The sequence below is a fragment of the Heteronotia binoei genome, chromosome 1 (genome assembly GCF_032191835.1).
Source record: "Heteronotia binoei isolate CCM8104 ecotype False Entrance Well chromosome 1, APGP_CSIRO_Hbin_v1, whole genome shotgun sequence".
NCBI classification, from domain to species: Eukaryota; Metazoa; Chordata; class Lepidosauria; order Squamata; family Gekkonidae; genus Heteronotia; species Heteronotia binoei.
Genome location: NC_083223.1, coordinates 203,971,276 through 203,996,605, shown reverse-complemented (window position 1 = coordinate 203,996,605; position 25,330 = coordinate 203,971,276). Strand labels below are relative to the sequence as shown.

Genomic DNA, 25,330 nt, shown 5'->3' with positions numbered 1-25,330 from the left:
TGGTCCTCCGGGGGCAGAGCTCCCCCCCCACCGGCCAGACTCCCCGAGGAGACACCACCCAGCAGCCAGAGAGGATTCAAGGACTACAAGTCCCAGCATGCACCTTGCAAAGGGAGGCCGGACTGGAGCGAATAGCAGGCCAGCGGTGGGCGGGTCTTTGCGACCCGGAGGAAGGGAGAAGCCTGAAGCCAGGCAGGGAAAGAGACACTGCGCCATTCCACCCCCCACCTCCCACCCCCGCTATCAGATTTTTAGAGAGCGGGGGATTAGGCTGCTAATCCAGGGGTCCCCCGGCAGGGCGGGGGGGTTGGGAAGCCTACTATGGCAGCACACCCTCCCCTCGCCAAACCCCATCTCCCCAGGCTCCACCCCAAACTCCAAGAATTTTCCAACCCAGAGCTGGCAACCTTAATTTTCTCTTGTTAGTGATTATCTGGTTCAGGAACCCTAGAAACCTTTTTGAAGAAGCCAAAAGTCCTCTGGCTTAATCATTCCTCTAAACAAAGAGTATGAGCACTGTATTCAGATGAAGTTTCGTATATTACTATGTTCCTTACCTTATGTTGGGTCCATTAGGCCTGGATGGTGTTTGCCAGGAAATAGCAATAAATGACTCACTAACTGGTGTCACAGACAATGAACTAATGCCTTGGGGAAGCGCTGGATGAGTAGTCACGTGGGTAGGTAGACTCTCTGTACATCCTCCTACATAGCCATCAACTCCAGAGCAAGCTACAATAGTGACTGAGTAGTTTGTGAAAGGGATCAGATTAGTTATTACATGATTCATTGAAGATGACAGGTTTCTGGTAAGGGTGATTCGAGGGTCTGGCATGCGGATCTCATAACTGAGTATTTCTCCATTCAGGATGAAAGGAGGCTTCCAGGAAACCTGGGAGAAGAAAAAAGATTTCCCCAATTTAAATACAAACAATCATGCAAGATAAAAATAAAACTGACAGCTCTTACAGTACAATGTTCCCTCTCCAGTTACATGCTCATTCTGAGGGTAACATTTCATATAATGTGGTTGTGTAAGTAAACATGTGTCTAAAGGGTCATAATAAATGACCTCCAGGTTACAGGTAATGGCGGCATCTCACAATTGTGCCATTTGTGCATTTCCATATGGTCATCCAAATTTTGAAGTTTGAAATTACTTGCCCTGATTATATTTTCTTACAAAAGCCAACAGCAGCCATTGACCTAGATGCATGATCTAGATGTAGAACATGATGACAAATGATTCTGGAAATATAAGGCTTTTTAAAAACCAAGGTAATATGGCAGTACTATAATGAAATGGTTCCGGAAAGATGCTTTGATAAGGAGATAGGATCTTTTCTGGATATTGCTATAAGTATGTTGCTACTACATAATTTTAGCATCACGTAATGTGTCGTTTCAGGTCTACTTCAGCTTTGTTTCAGATTTTTCAGCTTCATTTCAGATTTATTCAATCCAACTCCTATCACACTGTTTATTGGATGCCCCATGTTGTCATTTGACTTACATTATGTAATCCACCTTGAGTCTCAGTGAAAAAGGGGAACTATAAATGATGCAATTAAAAAAATGACACAATGATATTCTTACAGCTGCCACATAGAGGTCACTGTTAAAACCACTGCATATAGACAGCTGCTCATGTGCAAAGGTTCATCATTTAGGGGCAATATTCCTTATTACAATAATGTCTGAAAAATCAAATTTTTTGCTGGAAAAACTGTTCCAGCAAAGTGGTGAGCCATTGTATATGAATGATTTCACATGGATAAGAATCCTTTGAGTGAAGTGATTTAAAACAGACTTTATGGAATAGGCATAATGCATTAATCAGCCCATTATGGTACAGTGGTTTGGTCTAGGGCTGGAAATGACTGGGATCAAATCCCTGCTCAGTCTTTAAACTTGCTGTATAACTTTGAGCTAATAGTCACTGTAAGCCTAACATCTCACAAGGTTCCTGAGAAGATAAAATGGAAGAAGGATAACCTTTTATGACACTTTGACCTCCTTAGAAGATATGGTATATACTATTGTAATCTGGAATCTGTTATTTATGACTCAGATAGATACAATAATACAGTTTTATTTGTCTATACATGATATAGTGATATCTGATCAAAAGGCATAAACAAACAAAAAAAACAAACAAAAGCTGCTTCTGAGTTCAAATTGCAATGGCTATCTTAATATAACTCAAGTAGTATTTTTGCCTACTCTATAAAACAAATAAAATCATTCCACAACTAATTATAAGAGATCTAAGTAATCTATCATTCACTTTTCAATTCATTCTCAACACTGAACATTCTTAGAACAGAAATGTCATAGTCCATCAAAAGAGATCCATGTATACAAGGCCACCAGGGAGCTCCCTCTGGATACTCACTGGGGAGTAAACAACATGAGATCTTAAGGAATGGTGAAATTCCTCTACATTGATATCTGTATGGTGTTCAGAAGCAGAATTTTCTTTAAGAATGTTGAAGGTTTTTGAGAAACTTGGAACACCATTAAACAAACCAGTGTTAACAGTTAAGTCTTCAATCCAAGGAACGCAAACAAGCTTAGCAATAAAGCTGTGGAAACAATTTGAGTCTGGCAAAGCTTAGAGAGTCTTGCTTAGGCTTCTGCCATACATGGCACACAATAACATAAAGCAAGTGGCATAAACACCACAGGAAAACAAATCTAAAGCTAGAGGGAGGCAGAAGTGAGTTTCCTAGTTATTTGCATTATCTTAATCCTCCCTTTTGAAACAGTGTAAAATCATCCAGGCAAGGAAATGTTATGCTGTAATTTACAACATAAAAGGTATTTCTTCCTACAACACCCATCATGTATTACATGCACAGAGCTGGCATAGAATACAGGTGGGATGTTGGCAGCTGACCACTTTTCTTGACAATCAGGTAAGTGTAAAAGTGGGAGGCAAGAAAGTAGGCTGAAGAAAACTGATGGTTTTATGTTGACACTCAGGCAGCATGACAGACTTTCAAAGCATCTACATAAATTAGAAGAGCTCATAATAGTGTGAATGGTAGGAACTTGAACAGTCATAAAGTTACTAGGAAAAGATGCTAATAAGATCATAAAGGAACAGACGTGTGCTGGCTGGTCAAGTAACCCATCTCATCTTTACTCTAGAAATATAGCTACTATACTAGTCAACTTGTATTACAGATGTACAGATATCGGCTAACAAACTATCAGCTGTCTTGTCCTGCATTGTTACACACACAATAAAAATCCTGCTGGATCAAGCCAATCCATTTAGTCCAACATTCCAACAGCAACAGCAATTTCTGTCCTGCCCATGCCACTCTGATCTTGTCAGTTCTCAGAAGCTAAGCAGGGCCAAAGAAAGTGCTAAATATTGTAACATTTTATAGAGTTTCTCCTCTGACTCCCCCCCCCCCCCGCACTTTTTCTGTCCCACTTGGATAATTTTATTTCCTTTCTAGCTAACTTTGCCTAGGTAGGCTATATCATAATGTTAGCAAAACTGATGATGTATGTGAATTACTTTTGAAAAAAAAAATAACTGTGGCCAATGAACAGTGCTACCTAGATTGAACACGTGTGGGCATCATTAACAAAATTACTGCCTAGAAATTCAAGTGGAATAAATAGCTCAAAGGCCTACTACTTTAGCTGTTGGGATTTTTTGCTCCTATCACCATTTTTCTATTTCCTATATCTATTTCTTATCACCACTATATATTGGGTGATACACTTGATAGATTCTTCAGTAGGTCATGTAGCATATCACCGCCACCAGTGACTGCTGTCCACAGCATGGGGTTCTGGACAATTGCCCAGGCTACCCATAGGTAAGATGCCTTCCCCCACCTCCAATGGACATGCCCTTGTATAAGCTAGGTAGCCTAAGAAGGTACTCACCAAGATTCCATTTACAAGAATCTGAGTCTTCATTATATGAAGAAATGTAAAAAGCTCAAAGGAAAGTATAGCGGTTTCTTAAGAACTGCTGTCAGAAAAGGGTTGCTAATTATTCAGTTTCCTCCACTTTTCTTCTTTTGTGTAGTGGAGCAAACAACAAACACCCAGTTCCTTTATTAACAGTAACTGTAGGGCAAGTAACTTGGCTATTGGAATAAGGAAAAACAATATTCAGGGCTTATTTTTAGCAGGAACTCTCAAAATTGTAGTTTCAGCTGGTTTAGTTTAGGGTGTGGCCTAATATCCAAATAAGTTCCTGCCAGGCTTTTTCTACAAAAAAAGCCCTGACAATACTTAAGTAAACTGTTTCTACAGCTCTAGGTGAGAACTGTCCTTGCCTGGTTCTGCAGATTCTTAGTAGGCCCTTCACTCCAGCAGGCTGCTAGCAGGGAGACTGAGAAGGGAAGCACTGGGTCCCTCCCACTCTCCTGCTTGCCTTAAGGCTTACTGGGACAATCTCTTAAAGCAGCAGTACACAACTTCTTCCATCATAGAACTCCAAGTGGTTTTAACAGTGTTCTCACATAGGGTCCCAACAAGGCACTAACCAGATTTAGACCCTGCACGATCACTATATCATGTGCCTTCAGACCACACTCTGAGGCTTTGTTGTTGTTCAGTCGCACAGTTGAGTCTGACTCTTGTTGGACTAGATGACCCTAGAGGTCCCTTCCAACTCTATGATTCCGTGATTCTTTGTGACCCCATGGATCAAGTCATGCCAGGTCCATCTCTCTTCTGCCATCCTCCGAAGTTCGCTCAAATTCATGTTAGTTACATCAGTAACGCTGTCCAGCCATCACATTTTTTACCATCCCCTTCTTCTTTTGCCTTCTGTCTTTCCCAGCATCAGGATCTTCTCCAGTGAGTGCTCCCTTCTCATTCAGTGGCCAAAGTATTTGATCTTCAGCATCTGACCTTCCAGGGAACAATCAGGGATGATTTCCCTTAGGACTAACTGATTTGATCTTCTTAAGAACATAAGAGAAGCCATGTTGGATCAGGCCAACGGCCCATCCAGTCCAACACTCTGTGTCACACAGTGGCAAAAAAAAATTATATATACACACACATTGTGGCTAATAGCCACTGATGGACCTGTGCTCCATATTTTTATCTAAACCCGTCTTGAAGGTGGCTATACTTGTGGCCTCCACCACCTCCTGTGGCAGTGAATTCCACATGTTAAACACCCTTTGGGTGAAGAAGTACTTCCTTTTATCCGTTTTAACCTGTCTGCTCAGCAATTTCATCGAATGCCCACGAGTTCTTGTATTGTGAGAAAGGGAGAAAAGTACCTCTTTCTCTACTTTCTCCATCCCATGCATTATCTTGTAAACCTCTATCATGTCACCCCGCAGACAACGTTTCTCCAAACTAAAGAGTCCCAAGCGTTTCAACCTTTCTTCATAGGGAAAGTGCTCCAGCCCTTTAACCATTCTAGTTGCCCTTCTCTGGACTTTCTCCAATGCTATAATATCCTTTTTGAGGTGCGGCGACCAGAACTGCACACAGTACTCCAAATGAGACCGCACCATCGATTTATACAGGGGCATTATGATACTGGCTGATTTGTTTTCAATTCCCTTCCTAATAATTCCCAGCATGACGTTGGCCTTTTTTATTGCAATCACACACTGATTTGACATTTTCAGTGAGTTACCTACTATGACCCCAAGATCTTTCTTCTGGTCAGTCTCTGCCAGTTCACACCCCATCAACTTGTATTTGTAGCTGGGATTCTTGGCCCCAATGTGCATTACTTTGCACTTGGCCACATTGAACCGCATCTGCCACATTGACGCCCACTCACCCAGCCTCAACAGATCCCTTTGGAGTTCCTCACAATCCTCTCTGGTTCTCACCACCCTGAACAATTTAGTGTCATCCGCAAACTTGGCCACTTCACTGCTCACTCCCAACTCTAAATCATTTATGAACAAGTTAAAGAGCATGGGACCCAGTACCGAGCCCTGCGGCACCCCACTGCTTACCGTCCTCCACTGCGAAGACTGCCCATTTATACTCACACTCTGCTTCCTATTACTCAGCCAGTTTTTGATCCATAAGAGGACCTGTCCTTTTACTCCATGACTCCCAAGCTTTCTAAGGAGCCTTTGATGAGGAACTTTATCAAAAGCTTTCTGGAAGTCAAGGTAAACAACATCTATCGGGTCTCCTTTGTCCATGTGTTTGTTCACCCCCTCAAAGAAATGTAACAGGTTAGTGAGGCAAGATCTTCCCTTGCAGAACCCATGCTGAGTCTTCCTCAATAACCCGTGTTCATCAATGTGCCTACTCATTCTGTCCTTGATAATGGTTTCTACCAACTTTCCCAGTATTGAAGTCAGACTGACTGGCCTGTAATTTCCCTCTGGAACTTTTCTGGAACCCTTTTTAAAGATGGGGGTGACATTAGCTACCTTCCAGTCCTCAGGAATGGAAGCATATTTCAATGAAAGATCCACAAGTTCACCTTTGAGTTCTTTCCGAACTCTTGGATGTATGCCATCCGGGCCTGGTGACAAATTAGTTTTTAATTTGTCTATCAGTTGTAGGACCTCCTCTCTTGTCACCTCAATCTGACTCAGGTCCCTCAACACCCCTTCCAGAATTAGTGGTTCTGGAGCGAGCAAACACTCCTCATCTTTCACAGTGAAGATGGAAGCAAAAAATGCATTCAGCTTCTCAGACATTTCCCTATCCTCCTCCAGTAATCCTTTTACCCCTTGGGCATCCAAGGGCCCCACTGCCTCCCTGGGTGGTTTCCTGCTTCTAACATATTTGAAGAAATTTTTATTGTTGGTCTTTATGTTTTTTGCTCCTCATAGTCCCTTTTTGCCTGCCTGATCACAGTCTTACATTTGATTTGCCGCAGCCTGTGTTCTTTTTTATTAATCTCACTTGGACTAGATTTCCATTGCTTAAAGGAATCCTCCTTACCTTTTACAGCTTTCATTACTTTGTTTGTTAACCATGCAGGCTTTTTCTTATACCTATTTGTGCCTTTCCTAATTTGTGGTATATATTTTATTTGAGCTTCTAGGATTGTAGTTTTAAATAGCCTCCAAGCTTCCCCAAGGTTTTTGACTCCATTTACCTTTCCTTTCAGTTTCCTCTTTACATGCCTCCTCATCTCAGAGAATTTACCCCTTTTAAAGTTAAACATGGTTGTGTTGGTCTTTTGGGGCAACAGCCTATTTATACAAATGGTGAAATCAATAATATTATGGTCCCTGCTCCCAAGCAGTGCAATCACTTTTACATTTCTCACCAGGTCTTCGGCATTACTTAAGACCAAATCCAGAATTGCCCCACCTCTGGTAGGTTCTGTGACCATCTGCTCCATAACAGTCACTGAGAGTGTCTAGAAACTCAATCTCTTTCTCCCGACCAGAACACATATTGACCCAATCAGTCTGCGGGTAGTTAAAATAATCTATTATGACACAGTTTTTATGTTTAGCCACTATCTTTAATTATAATCATCCTCTATCTTTTGATCCGGTGGGCAATAACAAACTCCTATATTTAAATTTCCTTTGGGGCCCACTGCTTCGACCCAAAGCATTTCTAAAAGGAAATGGACAAAAAAAAATACTACTTCACACAGAGAGTGATTAAAATGTGGAATTTGCTGCCAAAGGATGTAATGATGGAGACAGGAATAAATAGCTTTAAAAGGAATAAATTCATGGAGGATAAGTCTATCATTGACGATTAGCTATAGTGACTGAGGGGAACCTCCAGATTCAAAGGCACTAATCCTCTGAATCTCAGAGCAAGGAGGCAAGATCATGGGAAGGCCTCAACCTCTATTCCCTGTAGGTAGCTTTCAAGAGGAACTAGTTGGCCACTGTGTGAGATAAGATGCTGGACCAGACGGACAACTGGTCTGATCCAGCAAGGCTCTTATTTTTAATGTTCATATATACTATTTAGGCAACTATCTGATGAAGTGGGTTCCAGCCCACATAAGGCTGTGCCGCCATATATTTGTTAATGTCTAAAGTTCTACCAGTCTATGGCTGCAATCGGATGAGCACTTTGATCTGAAGTCATTGCTGTTTCCTTCTGGATTAAAAGTGCATGATCTGACACCGACATCTGCCTTCCATTCCCCAGCCATTGGCACCCTGTTCTGACCTGCTTTCAAAGCAGAGTTATTAGGCACTAGGGAAGGTCTGGTCATTATGGATGTCAGCACTTTCATCCCACATTTCTGTATATCTGTACTCCCCTGTTGCAAACTGAAGCCAGTTGGGAAGTGTGAACCTTCCCATCCATTCCCCTCCCTTTTTGATTAGGTAGGGACATGCACAAAAGCACAATCACCCCTGGGTCATCAGTCACCACTTGTGCATTTATTATTTACACTTTACAAACATCTTTCTCTCACTCTCTTTCTCTCTCTCTCACAAGAGCTTTTCCTGCCAGGAATGTGAAGTGCTGCTTCCCATAAGTGCTTATACACATGCTCAGAGGACAAATGATGGGGGGGGGGGGGGGAAGCTGCCTGATCACCCACTCCAGTTGCTTAACAGCAGTAGTCTGATTGATCAACCATGAAGTGGGCACATGCTAAAGTGGATTACAATGGGATATCTGATCAAAACTGTTACAACCCCTCCTCGGATTATTTAGAGGTGGGGCCAGATCACACTAAGTCTGTTGTCTGACCACAGTTTATGTTGCTTTTGCTGCAACACAGCAGACACTTTGGAAGTAGCTAACTAGATTTACCTGCAACTTCATCATGTCACTTAACCTCTTTAATTTGGCTTTATCAGATTTTGGTGAAACTTAGTGGTTAAAATACAAAGGCCTCAACATTTTCCTCATCCTCTGTTGAGGACTGCAAGAAACCATTAACAAGATGTATATTCCCCCTTGTCTCTATGGCTTTGCCAAGTGTCCTGTGATGTCAAACCCCATTCATTAAAAAGGAGCATTAATGATTTGGTTGCAGCCTTTCTGTGATCTGCTGCTTTGCTATTTTCTAGCATCTGTCATATAAACTATTTTTATGATATATGAAAATGCTCTTTCTTACACATCCACTTCTATTAGGGAACCACCTTTTGGCCAGAACCTTGAGGAGAACTGCTTAAAACAAGCTTAATTAATCATTGTACCAGAATGCCTTGCAGTAATTCCATATTTCTAGGGCAAATGCCCAAGATCCAGCCAGGAAGCTGTTCCATGCCCATCCAAGAGCAAGTGATTGTTAGGCAAAAGGAACTTGTCACAAACTTGCCATTATCATTAGCAAGTAGCATGGAACACAGAGTGCCATTCTAGAAAGAAAGAAAGAAAGAAAGAAAGAAAGAAAGAAAGAAAGAAAGAAAGAAAGAAAGAAAGAAAGAAAGAAAGAAAGAAAGAAAGGAAGGAAGGAAGGAAGGAAGGAAGGAAGGAAGGAAGGAAGGAAGGAAGGAAGGAAGGAAGGAAGGAAGGAAGGAAGGAAGGAAGGAAGGATCTTACTCCCAAAGAAAATGTTTATAGTCTGCTACATATAAAACAGTTTGGCGAGGTGATCAAGAGTGGTGGACTCTAATCTGGAGATCTGGTTTTGATTCTCCACTTCTCCACATGCAGCTGCGGGGTGACCTTGCCAGTCACAGTTCTTAGAAGAGTTCTCTCAGCCCCACCTACCTCACAGGGTGTCTGTTGTGGGGAGAGGAAGGGAAGGAGATTATAAACGGCTCTGAGACTCCGAGTGAAGGGCAGAGTATAAATCCAATCTTCTCTTCTACTGGATTGCTCAAACAAAACTTGCATAAGAAAATGTTGCATCCCTTCTGACTAGGGGTGTGCATTTGGTATAATCTGAACCAAATAAATATCCAAAAATACCTTATTAGTGTTTTTCAGATATTTACTGAGCCGAATGCAGATCAGAAATCAGATGCAGATCTATATTTGGCTACAGATATGGCTAGGCCCCCCAAAAAGCTCCCCGCCCTTTGTTTTTACTCAGGTGAACCAGCTGCAGTCAAAGTGGCACAGAGCTGTCAGCTCTGCACTGCCTCACCTGATCCTTTTTGGATGCTCTGAACTGCAAGAGAGGATCAGCTCTGGTGGCCTCAGCTGGGACTGGCTGGCTCCTCTTGCGGCTTGGTTTAAACCAAGCCGCAAGAAAAACCAGCACAGGATCCACCAGGGTAGCGGGAGCTAACAGCTCTGAACTGTCCCAGCTGGTTCTCCCTTGCCAACAGAACATGACTGGCATGTAGGAGTAGGCAAGGTAGGTGGCTGTTTAGGGTGCCACCTGGCTGTAGGGGTTGGGGTGGAGGCAGGGGTGGGCACCCCCTCCCCATCCCCGCTTGTGCCGGCCAGCTCAGCTCCAGGGTGTTCGGTGCTGCTCCAAATGCCTTGGAGCCAAGCAAACATGCCATGCCTCCCCAGCCCCTTCTGGGTCATCTGTGCCACTTGGAGACTGCCTTTCCTTGAGAAGGCAACCTCTGAGCAGTGCAGAGGTGCCCCACCACCCCTTTCACCTGCCTGGAATCTGGGCAAGTAAAAGAAGCGGCATGATAGCAATGTGCATGCCATTTGGAAGACAGCCTCCCAGTGTTGCAAAGGTGCCCCACCACCCCTTTTGCCTGCCTGGGAGCTAAGCAGGCAAAAGGAATGGTGCAAAGGTGATATGCGTGCCACTTGGAGGTTGTCTTCCACCAAGTGGTGCAAAGGCACCCTGCCTGCCCGGGACCCACTGCTGTGCCACTCCTTTTGCCACTGTGCTGCTCCTTTCACTTGGGGAAGCAAGCAGTGAGGGGTGGCACGGGGGTTCTTGCCTGGGGTGGCAGAACCCCTAGCATCAGCCCTGCAACAGAGCCTTCTAAGAAATCAATCCTGGGAGGAGAACTCTCCCTATAGCCTGGGTGGGGGGGTCTGCTGGGCACCTGGTTCAAACCATACTGTCTAATAGAGCCTGTAAAAGAGCTGATCCTATTGGGGGGGGGGGGGACTCTCCGAACAGTCTTGGCAGAAGCTGGTTCAAACTGGACTGTCCAACAGAACCTGCAAAGCAGCTGATTCTGTAGGGAGAACTCTCCCTGCCAGATTGGTTGGGGCTCTACTGGGCTTCCCAGTTGAAACCAAACTGTCCAACAGAGGAGCTGATCTTGCGGAAAGAACTCTCCTCAAGACCAGAAGGAAGTGGGGGGTGGGAGTATTTGAGACCTTCCCTTCCACCTTTCTGCTGGCCTCAGCTCTTTTCTCCAGGCCTGTTATTTACACATATGCAACTAGTCTCCATGTGAGATAAACAGGAGCCTCTAAATCTGTGTGGGACAAGAGATGGGCCTATATAGTGAGAGTAACCCTGTGAATCCAGACATTCCCAAACACATGTTCTGATACTAAACTGCTTTTTAAAAAACAAAGTTGAATGACCTTTAAGGTAAGAGTTTAGCAATGCATGCAAGTTAGTGCATTGGATGGCCTTGTGTTGAAAACAGCAGCAGTTGCTTCACTGATTTGAAGCTCAGTGCAAAGCTAAGAAAGAGGGTGCCCAAGAGGAAGCTAGAATAGGGCAGCAACTGGGAGAGATTAACTAATTTACTATAATGATTCAGGAAGCTGTCATTTAAAGATCAAAGCACCTTATTTTATCCACCACAAAATTTAAAGGGACAGAAATTAGCCATTTCCCCCCCATTAAACATCTATAACCTTGGGAAGTGTTTCTTTTTGACTCAGTCAAAACCTTTCTATTTGAGCCTGAATAATATTTCATGAAAAAAATGGCAAATAATTATCAATTTCACAGTACCAAGAAGAAAAAGAAGAACTGGTTTTATAGCCTGTCCTTCACTACCTGAAGAGTCTTGGAGTGGCTTACAATCACTTTCCCTTCCTCTTCTCACAACAGACACCCTGCGACGTAGGTGGGCCTGAGAGAGCTCTGAGAGAACTGTAATGGACCCAAGGTCATTCAGCTGGCTTTATGTGGAGGAGAGGGTAATCAAACCTGATTCTCCAGATTAGAATCCACCAGTCTTAACCACTACACCAAACTGACCAGGATGTAAAATGTAAAAATTATCCAAAAACAATTAAAGTAAAAAACTTCTTTTTCTCCTTGTTCACAAACAAAAATTGTTTTTCAGCCATGAAAACCACAATGGGAAACCCCCCCCCCCCCCCCAGTAATTTGGAAGCAGGTCAGATAATTTTGTAGAAAGAAGAATTCTGTCATCCGTTTTCTTCATCCTGATTATACGAAATGGATTAATATGTGCACACGTGTGTATGCACACACACACGTATAGATATATAATAGATGATGATAGATAGTTTAGACAGATATATGCACAGAGATATATAAATACAGATATATATTCTATATACACATACACACACAAACATATATATACAAGAATTTCACAGGTTTGTAGTTTCTATCTGAAAATTCCCATTTTGCTTCAGAAATTCTGATTCTTTTTCATGTTTTTTCTGTTTGCATGAGCTGAATTTTTAAGAAAAGCTGAGTACAAATTAAGTAAATATATAAAATTAGTTATATGTATGCTATAAATATATATGATGGCCATTTCATACATAAATACCATTTCAGCTGTGTGGGAAACCCATACTACCAATACCAACAAATGTACAAAAATTAACAGGGAAAAGCAAAGAATCAAAACCCCTAGCAAGAAATATGAACAAGTATATAAAAACAAAATGAGAACCATTCTCTCATCTATATACTTTTTCTCTTTTATGATGCTTTTCCACCCAGTTTACAGCCATAAGGCAGCAAACAATCAAAAACATTAACATCAGTTTTAAATTTAAAAAGGCAAAGGTAGTCCCCTGTGCAAGCACCAGTTGTTTCCTACTCTGGGGTGATGTCACATCACGATGTTTTCATGGCAGACTTTTTATGGGGTGGTTTGCCATTGCTTTCCCCAGTCATCTACACTTTACCCCCAACAAGCTGGGTACTCATTTTACCGACCTCGGAAAGATGGAAGGCTGAGTCAACCTCAAGCTGGCTACCTGAACCCAACTTTCACCAGGATCAAACTCAGTCTGTGAGCAGAGCTTGGACTGCAGTACTGCAGCTTACTACTCTGTGCCACGGGGCTCAGTTTTAAACTATATATCCATAATATATAATGTTGTTGGACCTGTCAGCCGCGTTCGACACGGTCGACCATCAGCTACTGACCCGCCGCCTCGCCGATGTAGGGGTGAGGGGGTCTGCCCTACAATGGCTCTCCTCCTTCCTCGAGGATTGGGGACAAAGGGTGGCAATTGGGGGCGAGCGGTCCCAGAGGCGCACACTGGATTGTGGAGTGCCTCAGGGGGCAGTTCTCTCACCACTGCTATTTAATATCTATATGCGCCCCCTTGCCCAGATTGCCAGGAGACATGGACTTGGGTGCCATCAATATGCAAATGACACCCAACTCTATCTGCTGATGGACGGATGGCCTGACTGCGTCCCAGAGAATTTAGACCGGGCCTTGCAGGATATGGCAACTTGGTTGAGGAGGAGCGGGCTGAAATTGAATCCAGCGAAGACAGAAGTCCTTTGTCTGGGTCGGGGCGCTCGGGAAGGGGAAATACCTCTCCCGGTCTTCGACGGGGTGCCACTGAAAGCGGCGCACCGGGTTAGGAGCCTGGGAGTTTTACTGGAGCCTTCATTATCAATGGAGGCCCAGATTGCAGCCACTGCCAAGTCAGCCTTTTTCCAAGATCTGGCAACGGTGCTTCACGCAACGGTCACCTCGAGACTGGATTACTGTAATGCCCTCTACATGGGGCTGCCTCTGTACCGAACCCAGAAACTGCAGCTGGTGCAGAATGCAGCAGCTAGACTGTTGTTGGGGCTTCCTAAATGGGAGCACATACAGCCTGGACTGCGTGAGCTGCACTGGCTGCCAGTTATATACCGGGTCCATTACAAAGTGCTGGTCATTACCTTTAAAGCCCTATATGGTCGAGGACCTGTCTACCTTAGGGACCGTCTCTCCCCATATGAACCCCAGAGAGCACTGAGGTCAGCCGGGAAAAACTTGTTGACTACCCCCGGACCGAGAGAGGTGAAGCTGCAAAGCACCCGTAACTGGGCCTTCTCCTCTATAGCCCCGAGCCTATGGAACCAGCTTCCAGAGGAAATGCAGGCCCTGCGGGATCTAGAACAATTCCGCAGGGCCTGCAAGACCTTCCTCTTCCGACTGGCTTTCGCTGATGAAAAAGGAAACTGCTAATGAAAACCACCATCATAAAAAACATAAAACCAACATAGCATTAGCACTTTTATCAATCTAATTTAACTTAATTTTTAAACTTAACCAGAATTTTAACTGAAATGTTTATAATGTTTAAATGTAATTTTATTTATCTCTGTATAATTGAAACTTGAATGATCTTGTTAGCCGGCCTGAGCCTGCTCCGGCGGGGAGGGCGGGATACAAATAAAATTTTGTTGTTGTTGTTGTTGATAAAACTATTAAAGCAATTAAACAAAAACATAAACAGGAAGGAGGTTCAGCCAGGAAAGCCAAACAAAACAGAAAAGTCTTTATCTGATGGTAGAAGATGGGCCCAGATCTACATATTTTTGAGCGGAGGCAAAACCAAAAAATGGCACCCCTACAGAAAAAATGGGGGGAAGATGTGGGGCTGCCTTTGCCGCTTCCCTGCCTTGTGGAAAGATGGCAAAGGCAGGCAATCTGACTTCCCCTCCCATTTAAAGACCCCACCGGCCAGCAAGGCAGAGAGGCGGCAAAAGCAACCAATCTTTCTCTTTCCTCCTGCCTGCCTGGGAGGGACCAATTTCAGCACCCCCTGACAGCGCCCAGGGCAAACACCCCCTCTGCCTCCCCTGATCCAGTCCTGGTAGAAGACAATGATAGAAAGGAAAAACTAATCTCTTTAGGGATTAGTTTGAGTGCCACATGCGAGATGGCTCTTTCTTGAGTTGTGACCCATCTTGCTTCAGATGATAGGGCACTGAAAACAGGGCCCCTGACCATGACCCATAGTGACTGAGAATGTTAATATGGCAGTAGGCATAAGAACATAAGAGAAGCCATGTTGGATGAGGCCAATGGCCCATCCAGTCCAACATTCTGTGTCGCATAGTGGCCAAAAAAACCAAAACCCAAGTGCCATCAGGAGGTTCACAAGTGGGACTAGAAGCCCTTCCATTTTTTCCCCCTTCCAGCACCAAGAATACAGAGCATCACTGCCCCCCAGACAATTCCAATAATATACTTTGGCTAATAGCCACTGATGGACCTCTGCTCTATATTTTCATCCAAACCCGTCTTGAAGCTGGCTATGCTTATAGCCGCCGCCACCTCCTGTGGCAGTGAATTCCACATGTTAATAATCCTTTGGGTGAAGAAGTACTTCCTTTTATCTGTTTTAACCCGACTGCTCAGCAATTTCATTGAATGCCCACAAGTTCTTGTATTGTGAGAAAGGGAGAAAAGGACTTCTTTCTCTACTTTCTCCATTCCATGCATAATCTTGTAGACCTCTATCATGTCACCCCGCAGTCGACGTTTCTTCAAGCTAAAGAGCCCCAAACATTTTAACCTTTTTTCATAGGGAAAGTGTTCCAACCCTTGAATCATTCTAGTTGCCCTTTTCTGGACTTTTTCCAATGCTATAATATCCTTTTTGAGGTACGGTGATCAGAATTGTACACAGTATTCCAAATGAGACTGCACCATCGATTTATACAGGGCATTATGATACTGGCTGATTTGTTTTCAATTCCCTTCCTAATAATTCCCAGCATGGCATTGGCCTTTTTTATTGCAATCACACACTATCTCGACATTTTCAGTGAGTTATCTACCACGACCCCAAGATCTCTCTCTTGGTCAGTCTCTGCCAGTTCACACCCCATCAACTTGTATTTGTAGCAGGGATTCTTGGCCCCAAATGTGCATTACTTTGCACTTGGCCACATTGAACCTCATCTGCCACGTTGACGCCCACTCACCCAGCCTCAACAGATCCCTTTGGAGTGCCTCACAATCTTTTCTGGTTCCTACCACCCTGAACAATTTAGTGTCATCTGCAAACTTGCCACTTCACTGCTCACTCCCAACTTCAAATCGTTAATGAACAAGTTAAAGAGCATGGGACCCAGTACTGAGCCCTGCGGCACCCCACTGCTTACCATCTTCCACTGCGAAGACTGCCCATTTATACTCACTCTCTGCTTCCTATTAATTAGCCAGTTTTTGATCCACAAGAGGACCTGTCCTTTTACTCCATGACTCTTGAGCTTACTAAGGAGCCTTTGATGAGGAACTTTATCAAAAGTTTTCTGGAAGTCAAGGTAAACATCTATTGGGTCCCCTTTGTCCACATGTCTGTTCACCCTTTCAAAGAACTGTAACAGGTTAGTGAGGCAAGATCTTCCTTTACAGAACCCATGCTGAGTCTTCCTCAATAACTTGTGTTCATCAATGTGCCTACTCATTCTGTCCTTGATAACGCTTTCTACCAACTTTCCTGGTATTGAAGTCAGACTGACTGGCTTGTAATTTCCCGGATCTCCTCTGGAACCCTTTTTAAAGATGGAGGTGACATTTGCTACCTTCCTCCCCCACAACAGACACCCTGTGAGGTGGGTGGGGCTGGAGAGGGTTCTCACAGCAGTTGCCCTTTCAAGGACAACCTCTGCCAGAGCTATGGCTGACCCAAGGCCATGCTAGCAGGTGCAAGTGGAGGAGTGGGGAATCAAACCCGGTTCTCCCAGATAAGAGTCCGCACACTTAACCACTACACCAAACTGGCACTATTAATGAATGAAGATTTTTTATGAAAAGGAGGGGAGGGGGGAGAAAATGTAATGTATATGTATTAACTTTTTAATAACAGATGATAAGTATTATTACAATATATTGCAGTATAATAAATTGGTTTTAAACCAGGAATGGAGGCATATTTCAATGAAAGACTACATATTTTTGTCAGGAGATCCACAAGTTCACCTTAGAGTTCTTTCAGAACTCTTGGATGTATGCCATCCGGACCTGATGAGTTATTAGTTTTTAATTCGTCAATCAGTTGTAGGACCTCCTCTCTTGTCACCTCAATCTGACTCAGGTCTTTCAACACCCCTTCCAAAATTAGTGGTTCTGGAGCAGGCAAACACTTCTCGTCTTCCACAGTGAAGACGGAGGCAAAAAATGCATTCAGTTTCTCAGCCATTTCCCTATCCTCCTTCAGTAATCCTTTGACCCCTTGGTCATCCAAGGGCCCCACTGCCTCCCTAGCTGGTTTCCTGCTTCTAAGAAGAAATTTTTATTGTTGGTCTTTATGTTTTTTGCAATATGCTCCTCATAGTCCCTTTTTGCTTGCCTGATCACAGTCTTGCATTTGATTTGCCAGTCCTTAAGGTATGGTGGTCTCATGCTGTATATTGCTTTAAAAGTCAATATCACCAATTAAATGGGCCAGAAGCAAACTAGTATAGGTGGAACAAGACTGGAGTAATATGGTCCCTACTATCCACTCCAAGTCAGCATTCTGGTCACAGCATGATCACAGCATTCTGTATCAGTTGTCGTTTCCAGACATTCCAGGGGCAGCCTCACATAAACCATCTAATCTAGATGATACCAGAGCATGCACCATAGTGACAAGATCTTTTTTCCCCAGGAATAGGGATGGGCATGGACAGGGAAAAGGCAGTTCAGTTTGTGGTTCATGGAGTGCCCAGTGTGCAAACCATGAACTGTCATGAACTTTTAGCTGGGTTTGGTTTGTGACACTGTAGAATGCCCCCCACATGCTAAAGTCACCACGCTCACAGGAGATCTTCAGATGAACTCTCCTCTACCTGCCCTCCAAGTTTGGTGAGGATTGGATTTATGAGGCCTTGTTATGGCCCCCAAAGAAGGTGTCCCCAGGAAAGTGCTTTCTGGGGATATGACAGGTGCAGGTTCAGGAGGTACAAAAGTGTATAGAACAGACTCTGTACAAGCTAGAGGTATCAAACTTACAGGGGGCTTCCCACTGATATTCTTCTATATGCCCTCCAAGTTATGTACAGATTGGATTGAGGAGGTCCAAGTTATGCCCTCTCCAAAAAATGGACCCAGAAAAGTGTTTTTCAGGGAAATGTTAAGCATAGGTTCAAAAGTAAAAAATGCAAGCTACACATATCAAATGCACAGGGAACCTATTGGTGTTTCCAAGGTTGGAGAATTTCACCACCTGTTACTTTGAAATTTTGTTTGAGTGGAGGCAGTCCATATGGAAATTCATGAACTGCCACAAACTGCTTGAAAGTTCCTGGAAAGTTTGTGCCAGTTAACCTGCCACATACTTCAGTTCTGAACCACGAACCTGCCAAAATTCATCATGACCTTTAGTTCATGAGCCAGTTCATACCCAGCCCTACCCAGGAAAGTCTGCAGCTGGCTCATCAGCCAATGCTGCTGAAAGGCTTCCAGGTCCACCATTGTCAGCTCCTTACCCAACAGGAGGCCTGGGTGCAGCAGTGCTCCCAGGCTATGAACCTGCTCCTTCAAGGAGGGTGCAAGCCTATGCAGAACAGGAGACACTTCAATTACTTTCAGTGTTCTATGGCTAACCAATGCTACAGAACACAAAATCATTCAAATTGATTTTATGCCCAAATAAAACAACACCCCCCCTCTATTATTCTTCATAATAAATTCTGCTTTTTTCCAGTTTAAGGAACTGAACTCAAGGTTTGACTGGTTGCAATGACACTGAAATTTCTATTGATTTATATCTCTAGCTTTGTACAAAAGTAATTTTCATCCCCACAGTGCCCTTCCTGCACCTTCAGCTGTAACCTGCAACGACAGCTCTCATAAGGGTACAAACTAATTAAAGTCTCATATTGGCCTGCCCCTAAAGCAACTGTTTATTTACTAGTCTACAAATAAGAATTGTTATTGTAGATATTAACATGATGAGCATGTGGCATGGCACAAAGAGGGTCCCACTTCTTCTCTAGACAGATGCCCAATATTTATAAAGCTTCTGTAGCTGCACAGTACAACTAGAGACTGTCTGTACAGCTCACTGGGGATTTGCACTCAGTCTAATGCTATCCAGTTGAAGCCATTTTCAGAACAAACATTAAGGAGCGTATAGACAGAGGAAGGCAATGGCAAACCACCTGTTAGTCTCTTGCCTTGAAAACGTTATGGGCTGGCCATAAGTCAGCTGCAACTTGATGGCACTTTACGTACACACTCCTAAATAGTTCCCATTCATGAAAAGGTATGAAATTTTTATGCTTACTATAAAAAACTCAGTTCTCAGTATGATATCAGGAGTATGAATACAGTAGCCAACTTCACATACCAATACAAAACTCACCTCCCTCTTGACTACAAAAGGGTAAATTGACTGGGAGGGGGGATCTGGGGAAAATCAGTTTCTTAAGCCTTCATTTCAAAAATCTCATTTCATCACTACTAAAATGAGACTGGCTGTGCATCAGCCTGAAGTTTAATGTTATCAAGTGTGGAGCATTCACTATGATATACAGAGTACTTTACCCAGCCTTCTGTCCTCTTGTGAAATGTGTCACTACAATTCAGGTGAGTCTATGAGACACCTTGAACATGAGCTCAAACGCTGCTCTCCCTCACAAGCTACATGGGCTCTCCTGACATAGAGAGAGGGCAATGAAAGAAAGAAATCAGTACATGCCCTGCTCATATAGCATCTCATGCCCTTCAGGATGTACGCAGCACATCTCAGCTGCTGTGAAGCCAGAACAGGTGTTAGCCAGATGTGCTGATAGATCCGCTCTGTAGTTATTTTAAATGCAGAAAGTATAATGCCTGTGAGAAAAAATCTCTTGATGCTGCTTTTCAAAAGGCACTTAACAGCAGCATATGTATCCAAGTACAGTCCTTTCCCCCTCCAGGATCCCAATCCACAGTTTGTCCAACACCTTTTACACCTGTGACATATGGCGTTCAAGCACAGCAGGGATTTTAGGCATATGTATGTTTTGCCCTTCCCCCTCCTATATCCACAGCAAGCATGAAACTGAATAATAATGACTGCATTAGTACCAAAACAGAATAGCTGCTACAGAGGTTTGCAGGAGGTTTCATAATGATAATACTTTTGGGTTCTTGTATTGTGAGAAAGGGGGAAAAGGACTTCTTTCTCTACTTTTTCCATCCCATGCATAATCTTGTAAACCTCTATCATGTCATCCCGCAGTCAATGTTTCTCCAAGCTAGAGAGCCCCAAGCGTTTTAACCTTTTTTCATAGGGAAAGTGGTTCAAACCTTTAATCATTCTAGTTGCCCTTTTCTGCACTTTTTCCAATGCTCTAATATCCTTTTTGAGGTGCGGTGACCAGAATTGCACACAGTGCTCCAAATGAGACCGCAACATTGATTTATACAGTGGCATTATGATACTGGCTGATTTGTTTTCAATTCCCTTCCTAATAATTCCCAGCATGGCGTTGGCCTTTTTTATTGCAATCACACACTGATTTGACATTTTCAGTGAGTTACCTACTATTACGCCAAGATCTTTCTTCTGGTCAGTCTCTGCCAGTTCATAACCCATCAACTTGTATTTGTAGCTGGGATTCTTGTCCCCAATGTGCATTACTTTGCACTTGGCCACATTGAACCTCATCTGCCACGTTGACGCCCACTCACCCAGCCTCAACAGATCCCTTTGGAGTGCCTCACAATCTTCTCTGGTTCTCACCATCATGAACAATTTAGTGTCATCTGCAAACTTGGCCACTTCACTGCTTACTCCCAACTTCAGATCATTAATGAACAAGTTAAAGAGCATGGGACCCAGTACTGAGCCCTGCGGCACCCCACTGCTTACCATCTTCCACTGCGAAGACTGTCCATTTATACTCACTCTCTGCTTCCTATTAATTAGCCAATTTTTGATCCACAAGAGGACCTGTCCTTTTACTCCATGACTCTTGAGCTTACTAAGGAGCCTTTGATAAGGAACTTTATCAAAAGCTTTCTGGAAGTCAAGGTAAACAACATCTATTGGGTCCCCTTTGTCCACATGTTTGTTCACCCCCTCAAAGAACTGTAACAGGTTAGTGAGGCAAGATCTTCCCTTACAGAACCCATGCTGAGTCTTCCTGAATGTCTTGGGTTCATCAATGTGCCTACTCATTCTGTCCTTGATAATGGTTTCTACCAATTTTTCCGGTATTGAAGTCAGACTGACTGGCCTGTAATTTCCCGGATCTCCTCTGAAACCCTTTTTAAAGATGGGAGTGACATTTGCTACCTTCCAGTCCTCAGGAACGGAAGCAGATTTCAATGAAAGATTGCATATTTTTGTCAGGAGATCCACAAGTTCAACTTTGAGTTCTTTCAGAACTCTTGGATGTATGCCATCCGGACCTGGTTACTTATTAGTTTTTAATTTGTCTATCAGTTGTAGGATCTCCTCTCTTTTCAGCTCAATCTGACTCAGGTCTTTCAACATCCCTTCAAAAATTAGTGGTTCTGGAGCGAGCAAACACTTCTCGTCTTCCACAATGAAGACGGAGGCAAAAAATGCATTCAGCTTCTCAGCCATTTCCCTATCCTCCTTCAGTAATCCTTTGACCCCTTGGTCATCCAAGGGCCCCACTACCTCCCTGGCTGGTTTCCTGCTTCTAATATATTTGAAGAATTTTTTATTGTTGGTCTTTATGTTTTTTGCAATATGCTCCTCATAGTCCCTTTTTTCCTGCCTGATCACAGTCTTGCATTTGATTTGCCACAGCCTGTGTTCCCTTTTATTAATCTCACTTGGACTAGCTTTCCACCACTTAAAGGAGTCCTTCTTACCTTTTACAGCTTCCATTACTTTGTTTGTTAACCATGCAGGCCTTCTCTTATATCTGTTTGTGCCTTTCCTAACTTGTGGTATATATTTTATCTGAGCTTCTAGGGTTGTAGTTTTAAATAGCCTCCAAGCTTCCCCAAGGGTTTTGACTGTATTTACCTTTCCTTTCAGTTTCCTCCTCACATGCCTCGTCATCTCAGAGAATTTACCCCTTTTAAAGTTAAACGTGGCTGTGCTGGTCTTTTGGGGCAACTCCCTATTTATACAAATGGTGAAATCAATAACGTTATGGTCACTGCTGCCAAGCGGTGCTATCACTTTTACATCTCTCACCAAGTCTTGGGCATTACTTAGGATCAAATCCAGGATTGCCTCACCCCTGGTAGGTTCTGTGACCATCTGCTCCATACCACAGTCATTGAGAGCTTCTAGAAACTCAATCTTTTTCTCTTGACCTAAACACATATTGACCCAATCAATCTGCAGGTAGTTAAAATCACCTATTACGACACAGTTTTTATGTTTAGCCGCTATCTTTAATCCTTCTATCATATCTTTAATCTTCTATCATGGAGAGCCAGTATGGTGTAGTGGTTAAGTGTGCGGACTCTTATCTGGGAGAACCCGGTTTGATTCCCCACTCCTCCACTTGCACCTGCTAGCATGGCCTTGGGTTAGCCATAGCTCTGGCAGAGGTTGTCCTTGAAAGGGCAGCTGCTGTGAGAGCCCTCTCCAGCCCCACCCACCTCACAGGGTGTCTGTTGTGGGGGAGGAAGGTAAAGGAGATTGTGAGCCGCTCTGAGAATCTTTGGAGTGGAGGGCGGGATATAAATCCAATATCTTCTTCTTCTTCTATTTTAATCGTCCTCTATCTTTTGATTTGGTGGGTGATAACAAACTCCCATAGTTAAATTTCCTTTTGGGCCCTCTATTTCAACCCAAAGCATTCCTAGAAGGGAATCTAATTCTTTGACCTCAGTCTTACTGGACTGTATACCCTCTCTGACATACAGAGCCATCCCACCTCCAACCCCTCCCTCCCTATCCTTCTGATACAACTTATATCCAGGAATCACTGGGTCCCACTGATTCTCCTCATTACACCAAGTTTCTGAAATTCCCACAATGTCTATGTTTTCCCCCCAACACTAAACATTCCAACTCACCAATTTTACTTCGAACACTTTTAGCATTTGTATACAAACATCTATAATTTCCCAGGCAAGTTAGGCCCTCAACCTTCCTCCTGCTGCCTCGAGACTTTGGCAGGCAGCTCATACTGTTTGTTACCATCTCAGTGGACAACTCTGATCCATTATCCGGTAGAAAAGTAATAGCTAACCCTTCATCTATTTGAGATGAGTCCTCCCGAACCAGAGACATTTAATCTCCTGTCGACTTTCCCCCAAGATTCCCATATTCCATATTCCCAAAAATTCCCATACTGCAGGCAGGGCTTGAGGCTAAGAGTAAGCTGCTTGCTTAAAAGCCACCTGCTACATTCATGGCAGAGGTCAGATATCAACCTGGGACCCTCATAGCTCATTTTCTTAGTAACTGCATCAGTTTCAGGAATCAAGCTTGATTGGTGCTGATTCTTAGGCTAGAACTAGGTATTATTCACATGATACAGCTCATATCAGATGACATATCACATTATACTGAATCAAACCATTGCAGGTCCATCATAGTCTGTGTTGTCTTCTCAGATTGTCCACTGTCCAGGGTCTCAGGTAGAAGTTTTTCACATCACCTACCACCTGATCCTTTTAACTGGGATGGAACATCCATGTGCCAAGCAGGTGGTCTACCACTGAGCCACATCCCCTCCTCATGCTTTCCCTCCTGGATCAGGGAATTTAATTGTGATTCAGAAATTACATGGCTAAATATTTAATGGGCTTTAAGTCAGCAAATATTCTTTTGTTAGCTAAGTTCCTTGATCAGGCCATGAGTTTGAGCAGCCTGTGATAAGAAATCTTCTCTAATATGGTATAGCCAGGCCTCTCTGGCTTGAATTCTTTCTTTCTTCACTTTATTCCTAGTTGGGATTGATTGATACTACTAAAGACCTGCAGGCCAGAGGAGGAAGGGGAGAGAGAGAGGAAAGAAAAGAAAGGAAGGGATGGAGGAAGGAAGGGAGGAAGGAAGGGAGGAAGGGAGGGAGGAAGGAAGGAAGGATATTTTGAAGCCAACATTTTCATGTTTCAAAATATTTAAACTGTTTCAGTTGATGATTTTTTAAAAAACTCAAAATTATTAAAACTAAACAAACTGCAGGAATCTCTACCAGAACATAGCAAATATACATCTAAATTAATTCACCTGAATTCAACCAATGTATCCAGGGCAAGCTGTCACATGTTCTTGCAACTCATTCTAAACCCCAGAAAGGTTATTCATGGGGTCATGGGACCTATTCAAAGGAATAACTGTGTGGGGCAAGGCACTACAGAAAAGAGGAAAGGGTGGAATTGTTCCTTCTGAACCTCTTTTCCTTCTGAAAAGAGGAAAGAGTGAAATTGTTCCTTCTGGACCCATTCAAAGGAATAACTGTGTGGGGCAAGGCACTGCAAAAAAGAGGAAAAGGTGAAATTGTTCCTTCTGTACCTGTGAAGACCCAAAGGTATAACTGCACAGGTTGTGACACTGCGGTAAACAGGAAGGGGGTGAAATAATTCCTTTTATGTCCTTTCCATATTTGCCTGCCACTCCAGATTGTCTCTGTGTTTGAGCTGAGATGATTTAAGTCTGCAGCATCCAAAAAACCCGGAACAATAGCAGGCTGAAACCAGGCTGACCACTGAAGGGAGGTAACATAATGCAGAATGGGGGAGGGGGGAAACTTGGAATGACAAGAAGGTTTAATTCAATTTTAGTGCAGAACTGATTGGAGGACACTGGTGAACATGAATTAAAAGGAGAGTGAAGTCTATAGTTTTTGCCTGCACAATTCCCCTGATGGAAGAGAAAGGAGGGGGGATTTTACTTGTCTTCATTTATTGCAGCCCCTCCCCCCCCCCCCCCGCAAATTGCTACTCTGGGAGGGTTCTGTGCCCCATAGTAAAGGTATCTGGGGGTCAGAAAAGAGAGTGGACTCTGGGTGTCATGCACACAATGGGGGTTATAACGGTAATCCAATATACAGTATAGACTTCTGAAAAGTAATCCAAAGATCCATATGGAAGCCCACAGCTCCACATATGCTACAGTGCTTACATTTGGATGTCAAGAATGAAGTGCACCATCAGGAAAACTCCTTGCACTGAAGAAAGGCACTGCTATTTAGCAACCCGCATAGAGTTCCTGAACAAATGGGGTTCCCTATTCATTTTAACAAAGAAAGGAGTTTAACTGTTCCTTTTGCTTTAGTTAGTAGGAATGCACTTTTTCATTTTTAAAAATAATTTAAATGTTGTTTCATTCAATTAGCTATTAAAGCAGAGCTGTGTTTTGTGTCCATCGATTTTCATGGATAACATTTTTTCCCTTTCCATCCTAAGCGGAATTAAACTCTCAAGGGTTCTTTTTCTTGCCTTAGGAATCCAAATCTCCC

The 25,330-nt window shown here is 43.3% G+C and overlaps 1 protein-coding gene across 1 annotated transcript in view; it reads right to left on the bottom strand.

Annotated features, from left to right (window-relative positions):
* The window catches only part of USH2A (usherin), a 1,244,521-nt gene that overhangs the window by 389,199 nt on the left and 829,992 nt on the right, over window positions 1-25,330 (bottom strand). The window contains exon 42 of the mRNA XM_060246775.1: window positions 558-892. Within this exon, the coding sequence (XP_060102758.1) occupies window positions 558-892 (335 nt within the window). The remainder of the gene's footprint in view (window positions 1-557; window positions 893-25,330) is intronic.